Genomic DNA, 24,659 nt, shown 5'->3' with positions numbered 1-24,659 from the left:
CTGGGTCTAACTGGGTGATATTTAATCAATTTTTATCAATTATCTACAGAATATGGCAGACTACTGGAGATAGGCAGTCCCTCAAATAACCAGGTCCTAGGTCATGAAGCACTTCATACATGCACCCAAGCTGCATGTGGAGTTAACAGTGTAGCTCATGGGAAGGTTATTATAGGGGCATACCATTGCACCCCAAATTGCTCACAGCATTGCATTCTGGACAAGCTACAGCTTCAAGAGCAGCTTCATACACAATGAATTACTGGAGTCCACAAGGTGATCAAAACATGAGTGACTACCTTAATGCCTCCCAGTTTAAGTATGTTCACAAAGTAGAACACTAGAGAAATTATGTCAAAGTTTTCTGGCTACAACTTCCAGTTGTTGCAAAAGCTATGAGTCCAAGAAGACCCCAAATTTTGTTCCAGTTCTTGAGAAGGGAGTACAATCCTATCTGGGACAACAATGAAACCACTCCAGACTCAGGAGGTGCAAACATTCACAGCTACTCAGTCTTGTCAGAGATGAGCCTAAGCTCATCCTTTCCAAGCCAGAATCATACAAACTCCACATACTGGAATGAGACACTGATAATATCATTTGGTTACCCCTAAGCCAAGATGCATAATTTGACCCCAAGTTGACAGATCACCTCACTATGTGGCCTCATGCAGATGCTAACCAGGAGAGGTGGGAACACCAAACCTTAAACCCTCCCACTTAAGAGGGGATTCTGGCTCAATTTCTTCTTCGTCAACATTTACTGAATCCAACCACAGAGAAAGGAAAATCACCACAGGAACACTTTCTCTCCATCTCCTACTCCCTTCAGGCAGTCCAGAAAGATACAATGATTGATGGTATCAAAAGCTGCCAAGAGATTAAGTAGAACCAGGATGATTACAGCTTCTTTGTTCCGACTCCATCAAAGTTATCAACAAATTCTAATACCATCTTGATATTATGCCCTGGTCTGAAACCAAACTGAAATCAGTCCAGACAATCTGAATCTTTCAGGGGCCACTGAAACTGTAACCTAGCGACATACTCAACAACATTGTTTTTCCAGGGAAGGTTGGATGAAAATTGCCTAGGACAGTTGGGTCCAGCAAAGGTTTTTTGAGGATAGGAAGCTATGTTCAAGACAGGAAGTGCCACCATCCCCTCAAAGAAACACACCACACTGACCAAGGGCACATCACTGGATGGCCAGGAGGCTCATGGATCTAATATAGAAGTGCTAGGTTCATCAGCCCAGGGATACTGTCCTTTTCTGGGAGTCACAGATTCAAACTCAGATGTTAGTAAAGGACAGCATCAATCCTGTTTGTAGCTGTATGGGTCCCCAGGATTGTCCTGTTTAAGCTATTCAGCTATAAAGATTTGTTGGACCGAACCACTTTCTATTAGACAAGTGAGAGACTGAATGGGACAGGAAAAAATAATTAAGTCATGTAGTTCAGGTTTCTACCAGACTGTGGCAGGAACTGACCTACAATAATAAAGCAGTGCAGTTTGTTTTGTAAGACTTTTTCTTTAAAGAAAATATTCCATCCTTCTTTTCCTTCTGCATGTAAAACTGGGGTGCTATGTAAAGGTCAATGTTGCTTACTACCCACGTGCTTCCTGCCTTCAAAAAATGACTGAATAAAGTCTTCAGTTTCCCCAACAGTATCTGCTATCTGCAGAGCAGGCTTGCAGCTGGGTTTGGCTGTGTGGGTGAGTAACTGGCACATTCTTCTTTTAGCTTGATATTCTGGCTTTTGCTTCCAGGGAGGAGTGAGTGTGAGGCTTCTGAAGTTGAGGGGAAAGTGGGTTTAAAATATGTCTTTACCCCCCATCTCTCTTAGGACTTTCCTGTGTGATTACTGTGCTTTGTTGACTACTGCTAGTCCTGTGAGGTAGGCCAGGCCAGGAAATGGGCCCCACAGGATTCTAGGAATGCTATGTTACTGTAGTAGGGTATAATAACAGAATCATGAAAGCCTACAAGACTTTCTCTCTGCCCCCTCTTACACGAAACAGAATCAAGACAGGACTATTTTGAGATTCTTTCTCACTTTCTCAGGACTGAATTGTTGCTTCATTTCCCTTAGCAGTTACTCTCTTCCAAAGTCATCTCTACATTCCTTTACAACCGCAATGACAACTGAACCTTGCGGTAAAAGGAAAAAGCCAAATGCTGATCAGACTCAAGTAACTGTTGATGCAAAACAATCTTTAATTCCTTTAATGTCTGAAGATTCAATTATTTCCAGATAATCCCTTCATGGTACAACGATTAAGTTACACGTTTCCATGTCAGGCTGCCATGAAAGACGCGGCAGCACAATTAGTATTAAAAATGCAAATTGTGGTTTCGAACCTTCCTCCCTGGGATGGCCACCTCGGTGTAGACTGCATTATTACTTAAAACATTTGTCTTAGGTAGGGTGATGAAGCTTGGACTTTTAAGCATTACTAAGCTTAGGAATTGGCTTTCCACCTGCTTCCTTGTCTTAGCAGAGTTATAAATAACACCGTATTCTTTATGCTTAGACCTGGGATAGATAGCACAGGTCACTCAAGTTAATTATCTTTGTCAGATTCCAGATGGTGCAATGCCCTACTTTCAGTCTCCTCCTCCTCCTAGAGGCCTTTGAGATCAAGGTGTCCTTCCAGACTGTTTGTGAGGGTTGAGGGTTGGGAGCACCATTTCACAGTCGTTCCATTTGGCAGATATAGTGAAGAGTTAGTCCAGTGGCTACTCTCCTGTGGGAAGCTATATAGGGCTTGTTTTCCTTCCCTTCCCTTCCCTCCCCCACCCCCTTTTGATATCTACATGAACGTCTTTTTGTATTACTACACTGGGCTATGCTAGAGATGTTTTGTCCTCATATCTGAAGACTGTAAGAGTCTGGATGGGATAGAGTAGGCGAGACCTGAATCCAAGTAAGATAGAGCCATTTGTGCATCAGGCTCTCTGTGTTTTCTTCTGACAGGAAATATTACTCCTGAATGAGTGGGGCTACAACCTGAGATCCTTCAGAATTCTCATCCTATGGTGGGTGAGCTAGTTGAGGCTGTAACTGGGGGATTTTCCCCCAAAGTTGACGAACATGCTATTTTGTAACTCTGTCTAAAACAGGATTTTGCCACAAAAAACTAATACTGTTGACACTGCTCATCAAGACACCTGTAATGGACCCTACATGGATATGTCCTTGAATTTACCTTCTTTTCTTCACCACGGATCTCCTTTAAATACTTTTTCTGGCCACAGGACTAGCAGTAGTGGATCAAGCACAGATTTCAATCATAACATTTCTTGAAGCCTTTATGGACCTCCTGTGACAACATGGACCACTGTCTGAGGATCACTGCTGTAGTCCATTTGCCAATAAGTATTTTATGTTGAGAGCATATTATCCAGTGGTGAAATCCAAATTTTTTTTACTACCGGTTCTATGGGCATGGCTTAGTGGGCATGGTAGGGGAAGGATACTGCAAAATCCCCATTCCCTCCCCACTCCTGGGGGAAGGATATTGCAGATTCACCATTCCCTCCCCACTCCTGAGGGTAGGATATTGCAAAATCTCCATTCCCACCCCACTCTGGGGTCAGCCAGAGGTGGTATTTGCCAGTTCTCCGAACTACTCAAAATTTCCGCTGCCGGTTCTCCGAACTGCTCAAAATTTCTGCTACCGGTTCTCCAGAACCTGCTGGATTTTACCCCTGATATTATCCCTGAAGTCTGGGCCGTGCATTGCCTCTCAAGAACTCCAAAATTAATTTCTTAAAATAGGTATGCTAAACATTTAAGAGGTTCAACAACCCATTTTATCTTAAAACAAACAAGTCACACAATGCCAATTTTTTTAAAAAAAAAAAGATCTTGAATTTTCAAGTCTTCTGAAGTCTAATGAAACTACTGTATCCTGCCACACTTTTCGCCAGCTCTGAAAGCTAAAAATAATTACAATTAAAAACTGCATTGTCTAGAATTTAAAAAGTTGCCTGTGCTTGTTGTAGATGGCTAGCATATTAATTCTATTTTTAAAAACTGTCTGCTACCTAACTATATTCCCCAAAGACCATAGTTCTGTGGCAGAACACAAGGTTCTCAAGAAGACGATTCCTAAATCATTAACTGGCTACTCCAGTTCAAAATAATTGTATAACAGATGAAGTTAAAGCCCTTTCTCTATCCAAGACTCTGCAGATCTGCTATCCATCTGAGTAAACAATATTAGTTTAGTTGAAAAAAATAGCTGGACCCGCCATAAGGCAGCTTTCTCAATTGCAACAATAAAATAATTTGGATTTTTGATTCTGACATAGTTGCTTGGCAAAACTTGGCCCTTTATAGGGAAAGATTTGGCTGGGGCGTAGATTTCTGCTTTTATCGGAATGGAGTCCCTCTCTACAGACCTTGGTGAACAGGAGCAGAGGAAAGGAATAAAAAATGGTCTGGATTTATGCCCAATGAGCTTTTATACTGATGTGAAATGGGAGGAACGGAAGTGAGTACAATTACAACAGAGCAAACAAAAGACCAAACCAACCACAGCATTAACCCAACAGAGTAGGCAGCTCACATCAAAGTCTGACTTACATCATTGGGAACTAGAAACTCCTGAGAGCTATTCTGAGAGTTTGCATCCAGGCCTACAGAGAAAGAGAGAAAGAAGAAACAGAATTACTGGGGCCCTTTGGCTACCCCCCTGGTTACTCCTTGAATGGGTATTTCATAATCCTGCCTTCCCTAGAATAAGCTAGAACTGAAACGTTAGCATCTTAAAGATCCTTTCTAGGCACCATAGTTACAAAGAGCAGGGAGGACACAAAAAGGATTGGATGGCTTCCCAGCTCTTGCAAAGCAATCAGCAGCTCCAAGAAGAGGCTTTTGTTTTATGCCATTTCACTTAGGTCACATTACACAGGACTAATTTTAGATAGTCCCGGTGGAATTCCAGCCTATCCCTGCCTCTTCCTGCTTGATGCAGACCCCATTGGCTACAGATACTCTTTTGTCAACATAAGAAACAATCCTTGTCCTTATTCAGATGGTAAGAGTTTTGGTTCAATTGCATGGATTTGCTGCATTTTTACAGGGGCTACTTGGAAAAGCCAAGTTCAATAGATGAATAAACAAAACTCAAAAGAAGAATTCTTATTGTTATGCATTGTTTATCTGAGCTCCTTCCATTAAAAGAGATTTCAACTTTGGGCTTGTAGCTTCATCCAGATGTTCAGTTCCTAATTATTCTTGGAATAACTGAATCCATCAATTCAATGTTGACTCTGAGCGACCACACAGATAGACCTTCTCCAGGATGATCCCTCCCTGACCCAGACTTTCAAATCTTATAACAGTGACTGCACCCACTGCTTCTGTAATTGAGTCCATATACTTGGTTGCCTTCTTCTGTTTCTTTTCATTTTTTTCCAACTTACAGACTTCTCAAGAGAGCTCCAGATATATCTAAAATATGATTATGTGAGCCTGGGCATTTGTCTCTTTAATACGAACCATAACTTGATTTGTTCTATGATCCATGATCGGGTTTTTTGGCCATCCAACATCACTGCCTTCAAATATCAATACTTTTTCTAGCCTGCTTCTTCAAACTACTTGAAACTTTGCCTGGATACAGTTTAGGAATCTGTATAGTTGTTGTAAAGATTTTATTTCCATAAAGTGTCACAGGAAAAACCACTGTGCAATGAAGTCATTTGCATTTTCAGTTATTCAAATAGTGTCTTGTCATCAGCATAGCTAAGGCTATTGATGTTTCTTCCTTCAATTCTAAAACCACACTCATCTTTTTCTAATCTAGTTTCTCTCAATATATATTCAGGATGTATATTAAAAAAAAAAATAAGGGGAAAATTTTGTCTCACTCCTTTGCCACGTGAAGCTAGTCTATTTTGTTATGTTTGTGTGGATGATGGCTTCCTGTCCTGTGCATAGATTTTACATTAGGACCAAAATCAAAGGATATTGTGTAAACTGTTGCTTTGTTCTTTGCTTAATGGCTTTTCTGTGATAAGAACAAAGATGCTAAAACTATTTCCAGCAATATCTGATCCAGCCAGAATGATACATGCATTTGTTATGCCTCACTTGCATTCCTGCAATGTGCTCCGTATGGGGCTGCCTTTGAAAACTGCTCAAAATCATTTGCTGATTCTGACTGCTGCCACAAAGCTGCTTTTCAAGATTTGCTATAGATAGCAAGAGATCACATATTCCTTCATCTCTCTCTCTCTCTCTCTCCCCCTCCCCCCTCTCTCTCTTGTGTGTGTGTGTGTGTGTGTGTGTGTTTGTATTTAGAGAAATAAAATGAGAGACATTGAGAAAAAGTGTATGCTTGGCCTCTTGAGCTGATTTCCTTTGTTCCTCTCCTCTGTATTTTAATCTGAAGATTGTTATAATGACGGATATATTGAAAATTAAAAGTTAATAAAAACAAAAATACTAGTAAGGTGAATTTGCAAAATATTATTCTTTAACGGGGGACTGACTGATGGTGCTCTATAACTTATTTTTAACATCTGAATTTAAACAATGTGGCTTCTATGGTTTCAGCTTATCCTGTTTTTGTGAGTGCAATAATTGTTCTCTGTAAACTACAGGTTCTGCTTTAGTTATGTATGAACCCAGTGTATTGCAATTTATTCAATACACCATGACTTATTATGAATTAGGATTCTGGTCGGTGCTTAGGAAATAGCCACCGATTGTTCTAGAAGATGAGAACCACTTTGGAAATTGGTCTAACAGCTTTCTCTCCCCCCCCATCCCCCCGGCCATATTTCTTTCCTGTCCTGCTGTAGATGATGTAATCCAGATGTCTGTGTTTGGCGCAATCAATTACAGTTTTTCAAGCAGACTGAGAATGACCCAAGTGATCTACAGTTGGGCTCAGTAAGCATCTTAATAAGTGGGTGACTGTCCTGGAGATTATGTATAAAAATTGAGGTGCACATTAACAAATCAATAATCATTACCCCAATAACGCTATCTCACCAACTGTGTCCTTTTACAGACATATTTCCTATTTAAGTCTCTGACTCAAGTTTCCCCAATAATTATTTTTTATTCTTAGATTGCTTTCTTTTTCCATGAAAGATAGTCTTACTGACCCAGCATCCTCCATGAATGCTGGACCACAACTTCCATAATACTCATCCAACCAGTCTGCCCTTGCTAACTTGGGATAATGCTCACACTTAGAGGATGGGAGGTTGAGGCAGGCTGCTATAAAATTACAGGCTAGAAACATAAGTGTCTTAACGGAGGCTCTCAAATGCTCTCCACAATTCTTTTGCTTTCTTCTTTTAGTATTTATATCCCAAATAAATCCTCAACAATGCATTAGATTTCACATCAGTTACCAATACCAATATCATATCTGTCACCAATCCACTGCCTGATCTGTAAAAAATCATTTTAATGCAGATTCATTTTTATGCCTATTTTATGCAATTCAAAGGTATGGCATGAAAGAATGACTCCATAAGTTTATCTGTAACTCTAATAAAAATACTGTTTACATTTTAATAAAAGACATATTTTTCTTTGGAATGAAATGTTTTATTTGTTCATGTTATATTGTTCTAGTGACATTTCTTGCTGAAAAATTACTACTAATTAGGTTTATTTATAAATATGTTTCTGTCTACTCTCTCTGCAAAAAAAAGTATAGTCTTTAAACTATAATTAATAATCTGAGATTATTAGAAACTATATAGCCTTATCTGATCTCAGAACTCTTACACTAACTCTCTTACCTGCAACTAGAGATGGAGTTTGTGCCAAGGATGAAAATGAGACAGGATGTCCCGAAAGCTGCTGCAATTTTGTCACCTGCACAATAGGAAGAAAAAAACCCAGATAACCCTTAAATATAAATAATTGACAATTCTATGTAAGTGGTTCTTGACTATCTTGGAGGGTCTCTCAAAGCTCAAGAATCTCTCATGGCTGAAAAATATGTGTTTCATTTCACCAGTTTGTGAAAAGGAACCAATGAAACTCTATCAACCACTGTGTTTGTATTACTGTTTCAAATAAGTCTGGGGTAGTAAACTTTATGAAGATATCTTTTATGAAGCAATCTTGAGCTATCCATCTCATAACAACAGAGGCCTTTTCACTATGGTTCATGCCAATTTTAAATTAGGTTTCTGCTATAGCTGTAGGATCGTCTCCGTCCGGTTAAACAGAGTTACTACTAAAGATATAAAAAGTTTTCCTGAAGGTCAAGATTCATTGACTGGTTAAAACTAAATCATTCTAAGTGCTTTGTAAATTCTGCCACAGCCTTTAATAGCTGACCTCAATACAGTGCCCTCAAGATCTGTCTGTGATCTCCAGACACTATGGAGAGGCCAATATACTTGAAACACCTGGTCGGAAAGATGATGCTTCTATAATCTTTTCAAGAAAAGAAGCATAGGATGGGTCAAGTCCAGAGACCAAAAACAAGTTGTGAGGATCACAGAGGGGAAGACCTGGAGTTTAAATATAAATTGCCGGCTGGACTCACCTCAGCTTGAGATATTCCACTGTATTGTCCTTGCATGGAAAATCCCTACAAAATGGGGAAATAATGACAAAGAAGAAAGGTATTCTGAAAATATATTAGAGCTTCCTTGAAAAGTTCATTTATTGAAAGGGTTTAAGAATAAAGAAAGAAAGAAAAACACAGGGGAAAAGTGACAGGTGCAGTTGCAGCAGAAAAAGAGAGCTGGACAATGTTTCCCATTTTGATTTTAAAAAGATACTTCAGGGTTCAAGCAAGCATTGCACCTGTCTGCCATTAGTTAAAGTAGAGCTGCCTCTGATGCTACCCTAGGTTGCCAAAACAAATGTTCTTTTCCAAGTTTGATTGAATGGCCTGAGCCTTTTCATTTACAAAAAAAATGGCCATTTCCATACCTAATGTGTTACATTTTTAGTTTGTTCAATTTACACAATATTCTCCTCTTATGATCTATTTTATCTGAGCTGAAATGTAAATGAGATGCTCTGAGTTTAATATTCAGAAGAGTTAAGTACTACTACATATTATTTTAAAATGGCCACCAACACCATTACACCTTTACAATTAATGCTGATAGTTACCAAGAAAAGTTGAATATACTGTATATCAGTGCTTTGTCACTGGCTAAAACGAAGTCACTGTCATTCATTTTACTAAGAGCATTTATACGCAGTAGTAATTTGATTTATTCAGTCATTCAGCATTTTTGTGCATTAACTCATACATCTTTGGCCATCTAGTAAATATGTTTTAATTTTTAAACAGTAGTTAATGTTTCTCAGTTGTACTGCAGTATAAAAAGTGATTAAAATTAATACTGTGTGCATTATGATAATCAAAGTAGAACAGTGCAAGAAAAACAAAACAGTAGCGGATTTTGTTCAAAATTATAGTGAAGTCTCATTGAAATCCCTACAAACTGATTTACTATATAATACGTTAATATCTGTTTTTTTCTCCCTAAGATTTATAGGTTCAGATGGCAATCCTGTCTGGCGGAAATTAAAATTATGACACTTCCAAATCTGGATTATATTGTCAATTGTTATTATGCAGCTTTGGTGAAGAACATTTTTTCTTCCTCTTTACATATCTTTTACATATCTTTAATTATCCCCATGTAGTTTCAGTAATTCTTTAAATTAGGAATGTGCATAGTGCTTGTCAGTCTCCTTGTGACTGACAGTAAATAAACACATAAGATTTGTTTTTTTTTTTAATTATTCTGCTTTTATTTGGCTCATATTAGCAGTTAGATTGTACTAGGATTTCAATGCTAGTATAAGAAAGAAATGACACATGCTATGAGTGCCATCAGTTAGGGACCTACCTTCCCTGCTGTGGTCTAACCCTAACCCTAACCCTAACCCTAACCCTAACCCTAACCCTAACCCTAACCCTAACCCTAACCCTAACCCTAACCCTAACCCTAACCCAACTAAACATTCTTTCTCCCAAATATTAGATTAGCTCCATCCATGATATTCCAGAACTTCCTCAAGACCTGATTATCAGTCCTGGGCTCCCAGGAACCAGAGAATGCTTCTTCTTTGCTGAGGTGTGCATCTTTATCCTTTCTCTGCCTAGGGATTGTATACTTGTTTTTTTTATAATATTTATTTTTTAATGTAGATTGTTATATCTTTATATCTGTTGTATTTATTTTTGTTGTTTTATTCGATTGCTGTATGCTACCGAAAGTTGCTTTTTGTGAGATGGGTGGCCATACAAAATAAATGAACAGATAAAACCTGGGGTTCACTTAGACAGGAAAGTTGTCAAACTGATTATATTTTCCTTCCTTCCTTCCTTCCTTCCTTCCTTCCTTCCTTCCTTCCTCCCTCCCTCCCTCCCTCTCTCTCTAAAAGTCTGAAACCACCCCTTAAACCTCACTCTTCTAGTCAGAATCTCTTACTAAGAATGGTTTGTCCTGACTTATAGAAACGCAAGAAATGATTGCTCAGTGCATGGTCAGCTCTCTCGCTTCAGGGACTGCTGAGAATCACTGGGGTTCCTTTCAAGGTTATCAGGATGCTCAAATTAAAGAAAATCCTTTTGTGTTCTCCAAGGCAAACAGTATGTTATTTATTTAATTTATATGCTGCCCATTTCCCTCTATCATCAAACGTAAATGAGATCATAGGTATTTTCATCAACTCTGGACTCTTTTTGGTTAGATTCTTTTAATGATACAGGAATACATAGGAAGTTGGCATGCTGCAAACAAAGCACCATGTAGGAGAAGGAACGGCAGAATTTAGGGGTGGAGTTAAAAGAGGGATCAGCCTACAATCCCTATGTAGCCACAAACAAACTTCCACTCTTGTGCCATTGACCCTTATATAACTCTAACCAGGTGTTGATCAGTTGGTTGAGATTTTTGTACATAGGTCTTTTAGCAATAAATCGGCTTAACTGTGTGAACCTTTCTTTTCATGCCTGACAAACCAGTTTCTAGCATCTTCTTCATTTACAAGAAAATATCTCAGCCCCAGAAGGTAAAAATGTATCCAGTGGTTTCTTTGGAAGCACTCCCATCAATACAAAAAAAAAAAAAAAAGAACAACTTAAAGTTGTATTCTTGGGGTTAACACTAGGAGAAGATAGCAACCTTGCCAGTTTGTCTGCCAGGAAATGTTTTACAACTGGCCACTTCCACTACTACACACATATCGTAAATAGGCAAGCTCCCCCTCCTAATATTGTATCCCAACTGCTCTCAATAAATGGCAATCCAAATTCCAGTTATGTTGAGAGTATTACCTATATCAGGCAGAAGCTGGTTTGGATACCCAATTCCCCTTTCCAGCATTTTCCCACTGCTGCAGCTAATATTCCTATTGATCTGCCCCCATGTTCCCAGCACATTCCTGCTGGCCTGCTCAATCTCTAGTCTCTCACCGTCCTGCCTTTCACGTGTCTTCTTGCTGGCCCATCCAACTCCCATCTTTCAAACCCCTTCCCACTAATGCTATCATAACAGGGGAACCCAAAACCTCTTTATGTCTTGGCAAAACAATCTACTGATAGTTTATTTAAAGGTCTCTTACCTGATTGGCTGACAGGAGAACCGGTCCCAAGGACAAGCTGGGATGGTAAGGAATCGTGGCACCTTTTGGGGGTGACTGAAGGAAATCAGAAGGAAGTATCACTGCACAATGATACCTTTATGTACCCCAAGCTGCTTTCTAATGCCAACAGGCACTGCCTTCTATCATACAACAGGCATTCTTGGCATTACATCAAGAGGGGATATTTTTAGCTAACTCTCGTTTGGTTATGCTGAGTAATTTCAGCATATGGGCAGGATATGAAAAGTAAAAGATCACCTTTGATCATGCTTTGTCTCTTGCCCCTGGTAGACAATTAAAGGAAGAGAATACAAGAGAGTAAGGAAAGTTGCTACTTATTCTATATTCTTTGGGAAGGAAATCTATCTTTGACATGGCTGTCCAGCAAACTGCAGATTTTGATGAATCAAAATTATCCCAAGATTTCTGCTATGGAAATCATCTTCCCCTGTGTAATCAAGGTGGGAGAAATCTTCTGGGCAAACGACTCAGAAAGGGAGCACCAGATTGGTGTTCAGAAGGTCAGGCACTGCTGTGAAAGATTCCTGCCTGAAATCCTAAAGCACAGTATCTAGAAGAGGGTACTTGATACTTAACTCATTTAAATGTCTGACTCGACAGTTATGCAAATGTCCTTTTTTGCTTGCTTGTTTGCTTTCCTTAGAAATAGGTCTGGCAGCTGCAAATAGGAATTAACAGTAATATGCTAGAGGTACACTTAAATCTTTCTTTATAGGCCATCTGACCAATCAAATCGCTACACAATAGAAAAGAAAGTTTCGGGGATGACCATCTTTTCTCTTTAGAGTAGAAAAGCAGCTAGACAGCAGACTATTAACAGTACAAAATGTTTAAAAATAAAGAAGTGCATGTGCATAAGTGGACGTGCCTTCCTTCCTTCCTTCCTTCCTTCCTTCCTTCCTTCCTTCCTTCCTTCCCAACATTTATTTACCGTATTTCCCCAGAAATAAGACCTAAGTGGAAAATAAGCCCTAGCATGATTTTTCAGGATGCTCGTAATACAAGCCCTATCCCAAAAATAAGCCCCAGTTAAGATAGTCAGACAGACAGGCACATTTAGTACCGTATTTCCCCAAAAATAAGACCTAACCAGAAAAAGACGCCCTAATGCATCTTTTCGAGCAAAAATTAATATAAGACCTGGTCTTATTTTTGGGGAAATACGGTAGCTGTTCATCTTACAACCAACTCTGGGCAGCTCACAATACACATGCATTGCTGCCGCCACTCTTCATTTAAAATTATATCCCCAATGCGGGGCAGGGTGCGGGGGGAGGTTTTATGGTATCCACAGTGGCCAAATAGGGGGAAAAAATCAGAATGGCACTCCAAGTGGATACAAGGTTTTGAAGTACCCAAGGAATGCCTCTGAACCCAAAGTCCCATTTCTCCACAAAAGAGCAGAGTGTTATCCTCGCCTGACACATGAGAGTAAACAAAAGCTGTACCTCCAGTATAACTGCACAGATCTGTCGCACGCACTGGATGATGGCATCTGGTACTCCAGAGACTGTTACAGCCCTTTCAGTGGAATTGGGGAGAAGGTCTCCAGCCACCTGGACTTGAGCACCTGTTGTCTGGAATGAACAAATGCTCTGTTTTTCTCAGCAGCCTCTACTTACATGGAGCTGGGTCAAGAACATTTTGTAATCCCGTGAGATTATTATGGCATTTTTTGAAGGAGCTAATTTATTCAGAGATCTAAATGTTTCCTGTGATACCTCTTCCCTGACATAGATATGACTTCTTGTACAAACAAAATATTTCATTTGACTTTCACAAAGAAATGCAAATGAAAAAAAGTTGTAAATTTAGTTTCAGTTTTTATTTAACAAGAAAGAAGTGTGCAAGCCGGTTCTGAGATTTAAGCCACTCACTCTGGGAGCATCACATCAATAGCAATGAAACTAGAAAGGAAAAAAGTTAAGGCACAAAAAATAAAAAAAAATAAGAAAGTAACAGTAATGCTCAAGTGAACAAGATAAAACGATTGAAGGCTCTACCTCTCGGATTTCCTTTATTTTGGCTCCACCTTTGCCAATGAGTGAGCCACACTGGCTAGCTGGGATGACCAGCCTCAGTGTTACGGGTGGTTTGGAGACGGTACCTCCATTGGTTGCTCCATTTCCCAAGTCCTGAAATAAAAGAATTTGTACTCAATTCAAGTGCAAAGGGATCCTTTCAAAGCCATATTTAGTTATTATTTGTATGCAATTTTGTGTTAAAACCCCCATTATAGGTAAAAAAAAAATCCTAAGAATCTAATTCTCCTCTCCTAATTTCTAAGATCCGCTATTTGATGATATTTGATATCCAGTTTGGGGTTGTTGTTTTTTGGCATGCTGCATTCCTAATAATATTCTGTCTTGGTTTTTTTTTTTTTTAAATCACAGATACAATTTGGTGAGACATCAGTGACATCACCCCCACTGGCTTTAATATGGTTGTTTTGAATTCCTAGGGAAACTTAAATTATATAAACCAAGAGAAGCATGTTACAACAAATGGCTGTTTAACCTTAATGCTTTAACGAGATACAGTACATGCCAGAAAATTATTAAGAACTCTGTTTCAAAACACCACTACAAAATCAATTTTCTCAAAAATAAATTGCATGACTCTCTTCCTTCTTTTTGGCAGGAACGGTATGAAATCTCACCATTTGATCATAGGTGCAACAGCCATTGTAAGCTCTCAATAACTAGACATGGTTTATATGGCCAATGCCAGCTTTCACTGGAAAGCTTCTAGCTTTAATGGAAAACTGATAGATTTTTTTAGTGCTACAATATACTTAATGTGAGCAAGTAAGACATGCTCTGGGAGCAACATGCAGCAGACGGAGACTGGGGCTACTTCACCTCCTCCAGCTTGAAGGCAATCATGGAAACAGCTCTGAAAACAGCATCCGTGGAACCTGTAATGGTAGTGATCCTCTCAGGGCAGGATCCTTCTGAGATGGTAATCCGGGCAGTACTCTAAAGACACAGCAAACCAGGAATAATCATGGAAAAATAGGCTTTAAGTTTTCTAATTGTTTATAGAACGCTTCTACCAAGCGCACAAAATGTTTCATAAACATCCCAATATGCCAAGTAGCTGGCTGCTATCGGCATACTGCAGATGTGGCTGAGAAACAGAAGAGATAGGCCCTGTCTGTTTGGGGAGTCTAGTCTGAATTTAAATTAGAAGCAAGGACTTCATGGCTCACATCTCTTTTTCTCATCCCTGCATTTGTCTGAGAGGTATCTGCTAAAAGAACAGTTTGCTGTGGTGGTTAAGACATCAGGCTAAAAACCATGAGACTGTGAATTCTCATCCCACCTTGGGCACAAAGGGACTTTGGGCCACTCTCTTTCTTTCAGCCCTGAGAAGGAGACAAGGGCAAACACTTTTGAAAAACCTTGCTGAAAAAACTGCAGGGACTTGTCCAGGAAATCCCTAAAAATTGGACACAACTGAACAGAATAAAAATAAATCTGCTACTTGAGAATCAAATCCTCTCATTTCAAGAGAGGATAATTTCAAAAGTCAATGGTCGTCATACCTATAGTGTCCTCTTACTATTATTGCATCATAGAATGTAATAATATATTTAATATAGATAATAAATTCTGTTTCATTTCTATTTTCCAATCCTGTTTTCATGAAGTCTTTTTGCATTGTGAGCTTAACCTAGATTGATACTGAAATAAAACTGGCAAATCCAACAGTGGTAGTTAATTATCAATAAAGACATGATGTAAAGCTTCAAAAAAAAAAAAAAAAAAAAAGGCACAGCAATGTTGGAAAAAAAGAGCGCCATCATTGGGCAGGTTCATGCAGTATAGTATTAAAGCATCTCTGAGGATTCTGTAGAGATTCTCAGTCATCCAGGTTATGGTTGTCCCAAAGGTGCTTTTTCAGGAGGCAACTGGACTTTCTTGTTTTTTGTTTTTTTTTACTTTAATTTATATGCCGCCCTCCTCCGGAGACTCAGGGCGGCTTACAATACGTTAAGCAATAGCCTTCATACTTTTGTATATTTTTACAAAGTCAGCTTATTGCCCCCACAATCTGGGTCCTCATTGCACCTACCTTTGAAAGGATGGAAGGCTGAGTCAACCTTGAGCCTGGTGAGATTTGAACTTGCAGTAATTGCAAGCAGCAGTTGTTAATAACAGTGCTTTAGTTCACTGTACTACAGGCTCTTTCAAGCTTTCAAGGTTTTCTTTGAAGACGTTTTGCTTCTCATCCAAGAAGCTTCTTCAATTCTGACAGGATAGTGGGGATAGTTGTCTGCAAGGAATATAAATTCTTCCATTCCCCATTATCCTGTCAGAGCTGAAGAAGCTTCTAGGATGAGAAACGAAACATCTTCAAAAACAACAACAACAACAACAACAACAAGAAAGTCCAGTTGATTCCTGAAAAAGCACCTTTGGGACATCTCTGAGGGTAGAAATACCGGTACTGATCTCATTTAGTAGTGTTTAAGTTTATTCAATGACAATGAGGAGCTAGAGGGAAGTGTATTCATTATTGAAGAATCTACTTTAGAATAGTTATGAATTACATTCAGAAAAATAGTGACTACAAGTAGGTTGATCCTGCTTTCTGTCTCTCCATATTTTCTAGCACTTTCCTCTTGATCCTCATTCTGCCTCCCTACTTTCTCCCAACAGATTTTCACTTTTGTTAGAAATTCATCCAGCTAGAACTATCAAGTAGATAGCTTCTTCCCATCCTCAGCAACTTTAAGATGAGTGGATTTCAACTCCCAAATTGGTTGGCTGGGGAATTCTGGGAGTTGAAGTCCACACATTTTAAAATTGCCGAATTTGAGAAACGCTGGAATAGCAGATCACCTGTATTTGGACTATTTCCCCCCATGATGCCTACCTGTTCTCGTATCTTCTTCACAGTCTCTCCTTTCTGTAGGATTAAGGACAATAAAGACAATTAGTCTTAAAATGTAGAGCAAAGGAATTTTGAAAGCACAGAGTGACCTGCATTGATCTTACCTTGCCTATGATGCTGCCAACTTCCTGCAGAGACAAGAGAAATGGGGTTAGAAGAGATATCCGAATCTGTAAGAGTCTAGCAATGCCTGAACATATACTTTTGGCTGGAAAATGAGGAAGCAATCGCACACACCTTCTCAAAAAATAAAATAAAGTTAATTCATAATTTGACAAATTAAATGAAAGGGTTATTCTCCCTTTCATGATCATTCTTTTTCTTCTCCTTCACTATTAGATGTTTTAAAAAACTTAATGTTGAATTTGTATTAATCTTGTCACTTTGGCAATTTAATCCACTATTTTGCTTTAACTGATTAATTCACAACTGCACTTCAAGTGTCTCTGCAGAGTACTAAAAAACTTACTATAGGTTGGAGAGAATATTTCAGACTCGCATGCAAATTTGGAACAGTACTGTAGCACACCAGGCTTTAATATTGGGATTTGCAAAATAATACTTCCCTGCAGTTCAACTGGCCATTCTGCCCCGTGCAAGATTTGTTACTAACTATGCAGAGACCAAGACTGAAGCCTAATATGGCAGTCCTAATGTACTTACCTTTCCATGCATAAGCATCCGGAGAGTGAGAGTAATGCTGAGTTCTGTTTCCTCCAATCCATTATCTGAGCCACTCATCCTATCTGGTGATGCCACGGTGTAGGAATGCATGGATTTGCTTCTAAGGAAAATCAACACCCTGGGCCTAGAAGGTGTTGAAGTCGGCAAATCTGCAGATGCACAGAGAAATTTTTTTAAAAAGTCTCATATGGTATCTTCCTTGTAAATCAGCTCCTTAAGTTGGAGGGTTAAGGGCAATTAGTATATTATTGATTCATAAAATTTATTGGCCGCCCACCTTACCATAGGATAATTCTGGAGTTACATCTTAGTTAAAACATACAGTAACATGTTAAAATCAAACCTTACAATCAAAGATATGGGAAGGACAAGGGCGGAATGCGGGAGAGGTGGGATCTCTTATTACTCAATCAACCACTTCCATTGTGCTGTTCCCCACTGGGGCCTCAAGCCGAGTGGCACAGCCACGTCTTTAGGCTCTTCCAAAAAGATAGGATTGGGGCCAACCTCTCATAGGGGGGCAAGATGTTCCAGAGGGCAGGAGCAACAGCAGAGAAGGCCTTCCTTCTGGACCTCGCCAGCCGGAATACTCAGGCTGACAGGACCACAGCAGGCCTCCTCTGCCGGCACGAATGGTATGGGCCAATCCCAGTGGGACAAGATGGTCTCTCAAGTAACCATGCCATGAAGTATGGCCTTTAAGGTGATCACCAACACCTTGAATTGTACCCAGAAGCAGACTGGTAACCAGTGCAGTGTTGTTTCAGGAGCCATTCTTGGGGCCCCCAAAACTAACCGTGCTGCTATTCTGCATCAGCTGTAGCTTCCAAATGCTCTTCAAGGGTAGCCCTATGTAGAGTGCATTACAATGGTCCAGTCGTGAGATGACTAGGGACTGAACAACTGAGTGTAGGGAATCCTGATCCAGAAAAGACTGCAACTGGCACACAGCACAAAGTTGTGCAGAGGCTCTCCTAGCCACGATTGTCACCTGTTCCTTGAAAGAAAGTCATGAGTCCAGGAGAACCCCCAAGTTGTGGACCAGGTCTGTCTGGGGCAGTGCCACCCCATTCAGAGTCAAAGTTGACAAAGTCCTGGATCCCGGAGCCCCGCGAATCCAAAGCTATTTGGTCTTAGTAGGGTTCAGTCAAATGTTAGAAAGAAGGGGTTGGCTTTTATGCAATATCCCTTGATACTCCTGTCTCAGAGCATCTGGAGAATAATGATAATTGTGATGAAGGGAAACATCATATAAGCAAACATGGCTTATTTAGCCATTAGGAAGGAGAAAACTAATGGAAACACATATCTATATCTGATCTATAAAATATTATAATCCATATACATTTAAAAAATACACAGTAGTGAAGCCAACTGCAGGGTGAACAATCATGGAGGTCATATTTATTCAAGTACATACATATGGAATTGTATTCATCCACCAACACATATTTACCAACCTACCAGGTATATAAGTAGCAGTCACAAATATGGTTGTTTGATTTTGACCTAATATGGAATGTGAATACAGATATAATATGTAAAGCATGCTTTATGACTTATGGATGAACCAGGTCACTTCAGTTTGTTCTACAAACTACCGGTATGTCTAGAATAGCTACTTATACAAGTAGGAGAAGTTTTTACTCCAAATGTATCTTGAAGAGGAACAGTCTATAGACCTGTTTGTATCTGCAGATGGATCAATCTCGTTCTTACACGCAGCTCAACCATTCCTTCCTATCCTCCTTGCTCCAGAAATAATATTGATCTATCTATGCCTCCCTCATAGGAAAGGAATGGTAATTTTTCATAGCTGAAAGTAAGCATTATGAAGTTAAATTGTGGACAATAGATCCAAAGATACATTTCCTCCTTGCTTGAGATCCTTCTTTCCCCAGCTACCATCCACACAGAAAAACCAAAGCAGAAGAAACTGATGATTCTGGTTAGCAATGAGAATCCCCACCCCCTGCAAAAAAAATAATAATAATAATCCAATTTATGATTGCAAGTGTTTTTCTTATATGCACAAATCTCTACTTAGATAAGATGGCACCTGGCTCCAGGTATCTATCATAACTTAATTACAAAAATCAAGTGACCTGTTTATAGATATATCAGCTTTATGCTGAGGTCCTCCAGATGTATTGCAGTTCAACTTCCATAATCCCTCTGCTGACCATACTATCTGGGGAATTATAAGAGGTGCCAGGTTGGAGGAAAATTAATATAAATCCATAGATGAAAACCATACAGAAAGGAACAACTATATGCATTCAGTTTCAGCTTTACCAAAAATGATTGTTATGAGAAATGACCTGAAAAAAGAGTTTATATATTGCAAAGATTCCTGGTGGTTGTCTCAGCCCATCTTTGTCTTAATACTTTTATGTATCCCATTGGAGTTATGTATAGAGCATGGCTAATTCTACCACCATGTCACAACGGCATTACAAAGCACAGCCCTTAGAGGCAAGGCAATGCTGGATATTTATTCTTTTCTCAAAATACTTATTTTGCTTTCTAAGACAGCAGAACCTCCACAAATATTTTTGCCTCACTTTCAGAATAAGTCTCTCTCTCTCTGCGTAGATATATCAAAATATATATCAAAAACTTCCCTTGAATTCAATTTACAGGATAAACTGAATACAAGTAAATGCTGGGGAGAGGCTGTTAAGAGAGAGAAAAACATTTGCAGAGATTGATGCAGGTTTTGGCATGGAATCAAGAAATGGTACTTTTCTTCTTCTTCACTATTTCTTTACAGCTTAATGGAAGGCATTGGAAGAGCTGCTAAGTGGTCGTCTTTCATATATTTGATTGCTTGCTAATGCTTAGTGATTTTTCTTCCAGTGGCCCCAGCCAAGCACGCCTACCAACAAGGGTGGGGCATCGGCCAATGTTCTGCTGCTGTAGATGAGAAAAACATTTGTCAACTGCAATACGGCTAGCAAGAGGGAGAAAAGATCTGAACTGCTACAGAAAGGCCCCTTAAGAGGCTCCGTCCAGTAGTGCTTGCTGTTAGGAAAACTGATGCTACTTCAGAGATTGATGCCGTCTGTCTGCCTGGGTGCCTGTCTGCTTCCACATGATCAATATATAAATAGGAAAATATTACCAATTTACTCAAAGTCTTGGCAGTCATCTTGAATTTGGGATGTATGTGTGTAGTGTGTACAAAGTATTGTTCAAAGGCATTTTTTTCCCCCTTTTGGAAACATCCTATAATATCAGGGCAGAGAGTCAGGAAAAAGAGAGAAAGAGAAAGAGAGAGAAAGAAAGACAAGAAAGAGGGAGAGAGGGAGAGAAAGAGACTGCAGGACAAAAGATTTAGCATTTCTCGTCTGTGTGCTCAACCACAACAAAGCAACCAAGGGCTTAAAAATAGGACTGGGTATATGATAAAGGGCTATTTTGAAACTCCTGGCCTCAGAGACAATCTGGTTTGACATTACAGGATTCTCCATATGACAATATACAGACAAAAACCCTCCCCAAGAAATTGTTTCAGGACCATCAGAATAAATCCTGGGACTGGTCCTGTGAATCAGATCTCCAGAAATATAGTATGAATGTCATGATGAATAACAGTAAACATTAGTAGATTTAGCCACATTACTGGAGTGTCTCTCAGGCAAATAACAAGTACTACGGTAAGTGCTGAGCTAACTCCAGATGGCCTCGGATTAGAAGAAACAGCCATGCTGGCTCAGGTCAAGCCAGTAGAGCTGATAATGAGATGCCCTTGGGAAGCTTGTAAGTGAAACCACCTGAGTCCCATAATGCTCTTCTCTTTTCTTATTGCATCAACTGCTATGCTGGGGCTATCATGTAAAACCACTAAGGCTAGTAACTGTTGGGTCTTAACTTTTATGAATCTGTCTCTTAATCCTTTCAGAAGTGGGTGGGTGGATGGATGGCTGATGTTACATTTAGAAGAGTGTTTTTTGAACTTGTCTCTGAACCCTTTCCCACTTTTAAAAATTGTGGAGGACTCCCCCCAAAGAACTTTTGGTTGCATGGATTATATTTATTGATATTTATTATATTAAGAAATTAAACTTGACACATTCACTTCTGCAACTTCTCAACATTGTTTGATGGGATTTTAATATTGTATTTTTCAATATGGGCTAGTAATAATTCTGATTTCACAGAATTATGTGAAACCCTGTGAAGTTCTAGGATCAAACTGAAGAAACACTGATCTAGAAATAACAAAATCCATGAGGAAGCATTGCTTTAATCTGCTCCAAATTATCTATCATTCAGCTCAATTGAATGACCCATATCAAGTTCAATGAGAGGAGGGGGAAAAAACACTTTCTATTCACTTTCTGATTGGAGTGCATTTTATATGCCTCTCTCATACACCCTCCCCATCATCTCTTTTCTAAACCACTGATGGATCTTGATGCTTGCTCCTAATTTTGCAACTGAGACCTCCAACTGTCCTGTAATTTCAAATAAGTAGAATAAATCTGCTTATTTATTTCTGGGTTCAAAAAACCATCTTACAAGACTTCCTATGCTCATAAGATAGTATACAGAAAATACTCCAAGTCATAATGATGTGAAAGTTCCTTAAATTAAAACCACATAACATCATCTTAAAGTGAGTTGTTACAATCAGTCAAGCATTGAAATTACTTAGGAGGAAGTGGCTCTGAGTACAATGCAGAGAATCAGACTGCAAAGTAAATTAATTGTTTGAATTCAAATGTACTGAGCTGTCATCTTGTTTTAAAGCAGAGCTTTTATTTTTAAAGACATCTCCCTTTTCTTAGAAATACTTCCTGCCAAGCTCAGAAAGACTAAGGTCTCATTATCTTTTTTAAAAGCACTTGAAAAACCCTTTACATGTATTTATCTGCAAAGGGGATAAGTTACAATTAATGCTGTAGTACTATTATAGCCTTTACATAGATCATAATATCTCTGTATTTTTACAGTTAACCTCTATGTTTAAAGTAATATGCCATTACAGTCTTTTCGTACACCCAAGGATACATTTATAAAATGTGTAATAATATCAGTTTTTTGCAGAGCTTGTAAAGCTGGCTTTTTTTTTTTTTTACATATTTTGTCTTACAACTTCATTCTGTTTGGGCGCTTTAGAAATTGTATAAATATTTATAGAAGAAAATGAAAAAAGGGGTCACTTATCCACCCATTTAGTTGGCCACTTCCAAACCTTAGGAAGACACTAATTAGAAGTTCAAAATAAGATGTCTTTTGCTACTTGCCTTTTGCTGGTGAATATTCTGAGAATTATTTTTATTAATTTACTATCACAATTTACTGCAAGCCTGATAAATCATTCTGAGAAGGAACAATTAAAAACCTTCATAGAGATTGTCTCTACAATACTGATATAAGGAAATAAAATGAGAACATTTACAGGATCCAGCTTAGGTCTTTGGGGACATGGGACAGGCTAGATAAAAACAGCTTGGAATTTTAATCCTGATAAACAAATATCAGGTGAAGAGAGCAATATTAATGAAAGTGGCTGATATTATAGTTCACCTGTCAATCAAACCCTGGTTTTTCACAACTAATCTAACTCTCCAATGAGCATATGTATTAGTCACATTTATATTTTATATTTTTAGACATAAATTTAAAAGAGGCTTTTAGCTAAAGAGATAACAGGATGTCAATTTATATTTATTTTGCATTCTTTCTTCCTTCACTTGATATTCTCAATTCACAATTCTGCAAAACAGATGAAGCTAAAAAATGCTCCATATTATCAATAGAGTGTCTTGGTTTCATTTGACCCAGGTTGTTCTCTCTCTTTCTGATCCAATAATCTATTTACTAACCATACTGGTTTCTAATATCTTCAGACTGATCTTTATTTTCTGGATATACATGCTTACTCCCACAGAAGCTTAGGAAGAAAATAATATTGTTTTTAATTATCTTCTTTAATAAACATAGAAATTGTTTAATTGCACCCCTAAGTGTATGCATACAGTAACAGTTTACAGTTTGCAAGAAAGAGTGTGCATTTGGGGAAAGGGGAACATTATTATGGATAATGAAATAGGTTCTTAGATTATGATTTAGGTAGTGTTAGTTTCTGTTGAAAGAGGCTAAAAATACAACTACATTAAAGAAGATACACTATTTGTAGTGGTGCATAATTCTTATAATATAAGCAAAAGATGAATTTTTTGATCAGGAAAGAAGAGAAGTGGCACACAAATTAAGAACTGGGACATCACAAGGACTCTTTTCATACACCAGATTTTTCCGTGCTCCTGTTTATTGGGCTATTGCTTTCAATGAACAAATATTAATGAAGCAAACTTTACAGTATGTGTGCGCATGGTGAAGATTCTGGTCTAGGCAAAATAATAGGTGGACTATTAGTTCAGAGATGCAAAAATTTGGATGGCCATGAGATGATCATTGCTTTTCTGCCATCTAATGGGTGCCCTGATTTTTGCAGATCATATCTTGAATGAGATGCCAAACTTAATAGCAATAGCACTTACACTTATATACCGCTTCATATTGCTTTACAGCCCTCTCTAAGCGGTGTACAGAGTCAACATAATATTGCCCCCAACAATCTGGGTCCTCTGGGTAATAATGAATGCACTGAACAGAACATTTCTCCATTATTAAAAGCTAAATAAAAAATAGCCTCACCACCACGGTCTTACAAATAGCCATTACGCAAGGAGGTTAACTAGTGAAGATTCTGAGGGTTTTTGTGTGCCTTGAATACTATTCATTTCGAAAAATCCTAACTTATAATTATGGGAAGGGTGACTACATTTGCTTATGACATGGAAATGCTGGCCCCCAATGTAGCTACTGCATTTGTTTTTGACTGTTTGTGATCAAAGTCTCCAGGTGTCTATATCAAAGATATCAGGGATTGGAATCCGGAGAAGGATATTCTTATAATAGCTGCAGGAACAACTTGCCCCCTGAAATCAGGTGTGCTCCCACCCTCATATTATTTAGAAAAATAGTTAACAATTTTCTTCTGGACACCCTTTGGTCTGGAAATATGTACATACCAACAGCTGAGGGTTTTTTTTTTAACTATGCATTATTTACTGTATACATATTTTGTTTTATATATTGTAGACCATGTAGATTTGTAGGAATGGCGTCATATTAAGGATGGTCAAAAAATGAAATGAAATAGTCTTAATAATGCAGTTCCACTCAAGAACAGGCAGATAAAGATAACCTGCTTCTTTCTTTACTTCTCTTTTTTGGAGTGTTATAAATAGTTTCAAAAAGTCCTCAGTAAACAAGAACAATCATCTCATCATATATATATATTTGCAGTACTCCCTACTGCGGGCTTCCCTCCTGGGAATCAACTTGATCCTGAAGCAGCCCTTTCCCCTCCCCTATTGTTTGGAAACTTGCTTAGACCTGGCAAGTTTGAAAAGCCTTGGGGACTGAAGATGACAT

At 38.7% G+C, this 24,659-nt stretch overlaps 1 protein-coding gene across 4 annotated transcripts in view; it reads right to left on the bottom strand.

Annotated features, from left to right (window-relative positions):
- Positions 1-24,659, bottom strand: part of PCBP4 (poly(rC) binding protein 4) — a 49,527-nt gene that overhangs the window by 7,689 nt on the left and 17,179 nt on the right. For all 4 annotated transcript variants that reach the window (XM_070937064.1, XM_070937066.1, XM_070937065.1 and 1 more), the window contains 10 exons: positions 17,187-17,356; positions 16,628-16,651; positions 16,506-16,538; positions 14,486-14,602; positions 13,628-13,759; positions 13,073-13,201; positions 11,583-11,657; positions 8,536-8,580; positions 7,778-7,853; positions 4,596-4,648 (listed from right to left, as the gene is read on the bottom strand). In XM_070937064.1, the coding sequence (XP_070793165.1) occupies positions 4,596-4,648; positions 7,778-7,853; positions 8,536-8,580; positions 11,583-11,657; positions 13,073-13,201; positions 13,628-13,759; positions 14,486-14,602; positions 16,506-16,538; positions 16,628-16,651; positions 17,187-17,297 (795 nt within the window). In that variant the 5' untranslated portion in view covers positions 17,298-17,356. The remainder of the gene's footprint in view (positions 1-4,595; positions 4,649-7,777; positions 7,854-8,535; positions 8,581-11,582; positions 11,658-13,072; positions 13,202-13,627; positions 13,760-14,485; positions 14,603-16,505; positions 16,539-16,627; positions 16,652-17,186; positions 17,357-24,659) is intronic.

The sequence above is a fragment of the Pituophis catenifer genome, unplaced genomic scaffold, assembly GCF_029215685.1.
Source record: "Pituophis catenifer annectens isolate HBS135680 unplaced genomic scaffold, rPitCat1.0.hap2 SCAF_2, whole genome shotgun sequence".
Classification (NCBI taxonomy): domain Eukaryota; kingdom Metazoa; phylum Chordata; class Lepidosauria; order Squamata; family Colubridae; genus Pituophis; species Pituophis catenifer.
Note: the sequence above shows the minus strand (reverse complement) of the source record. Positions and strands in the feature narration are given on the sequence as shown.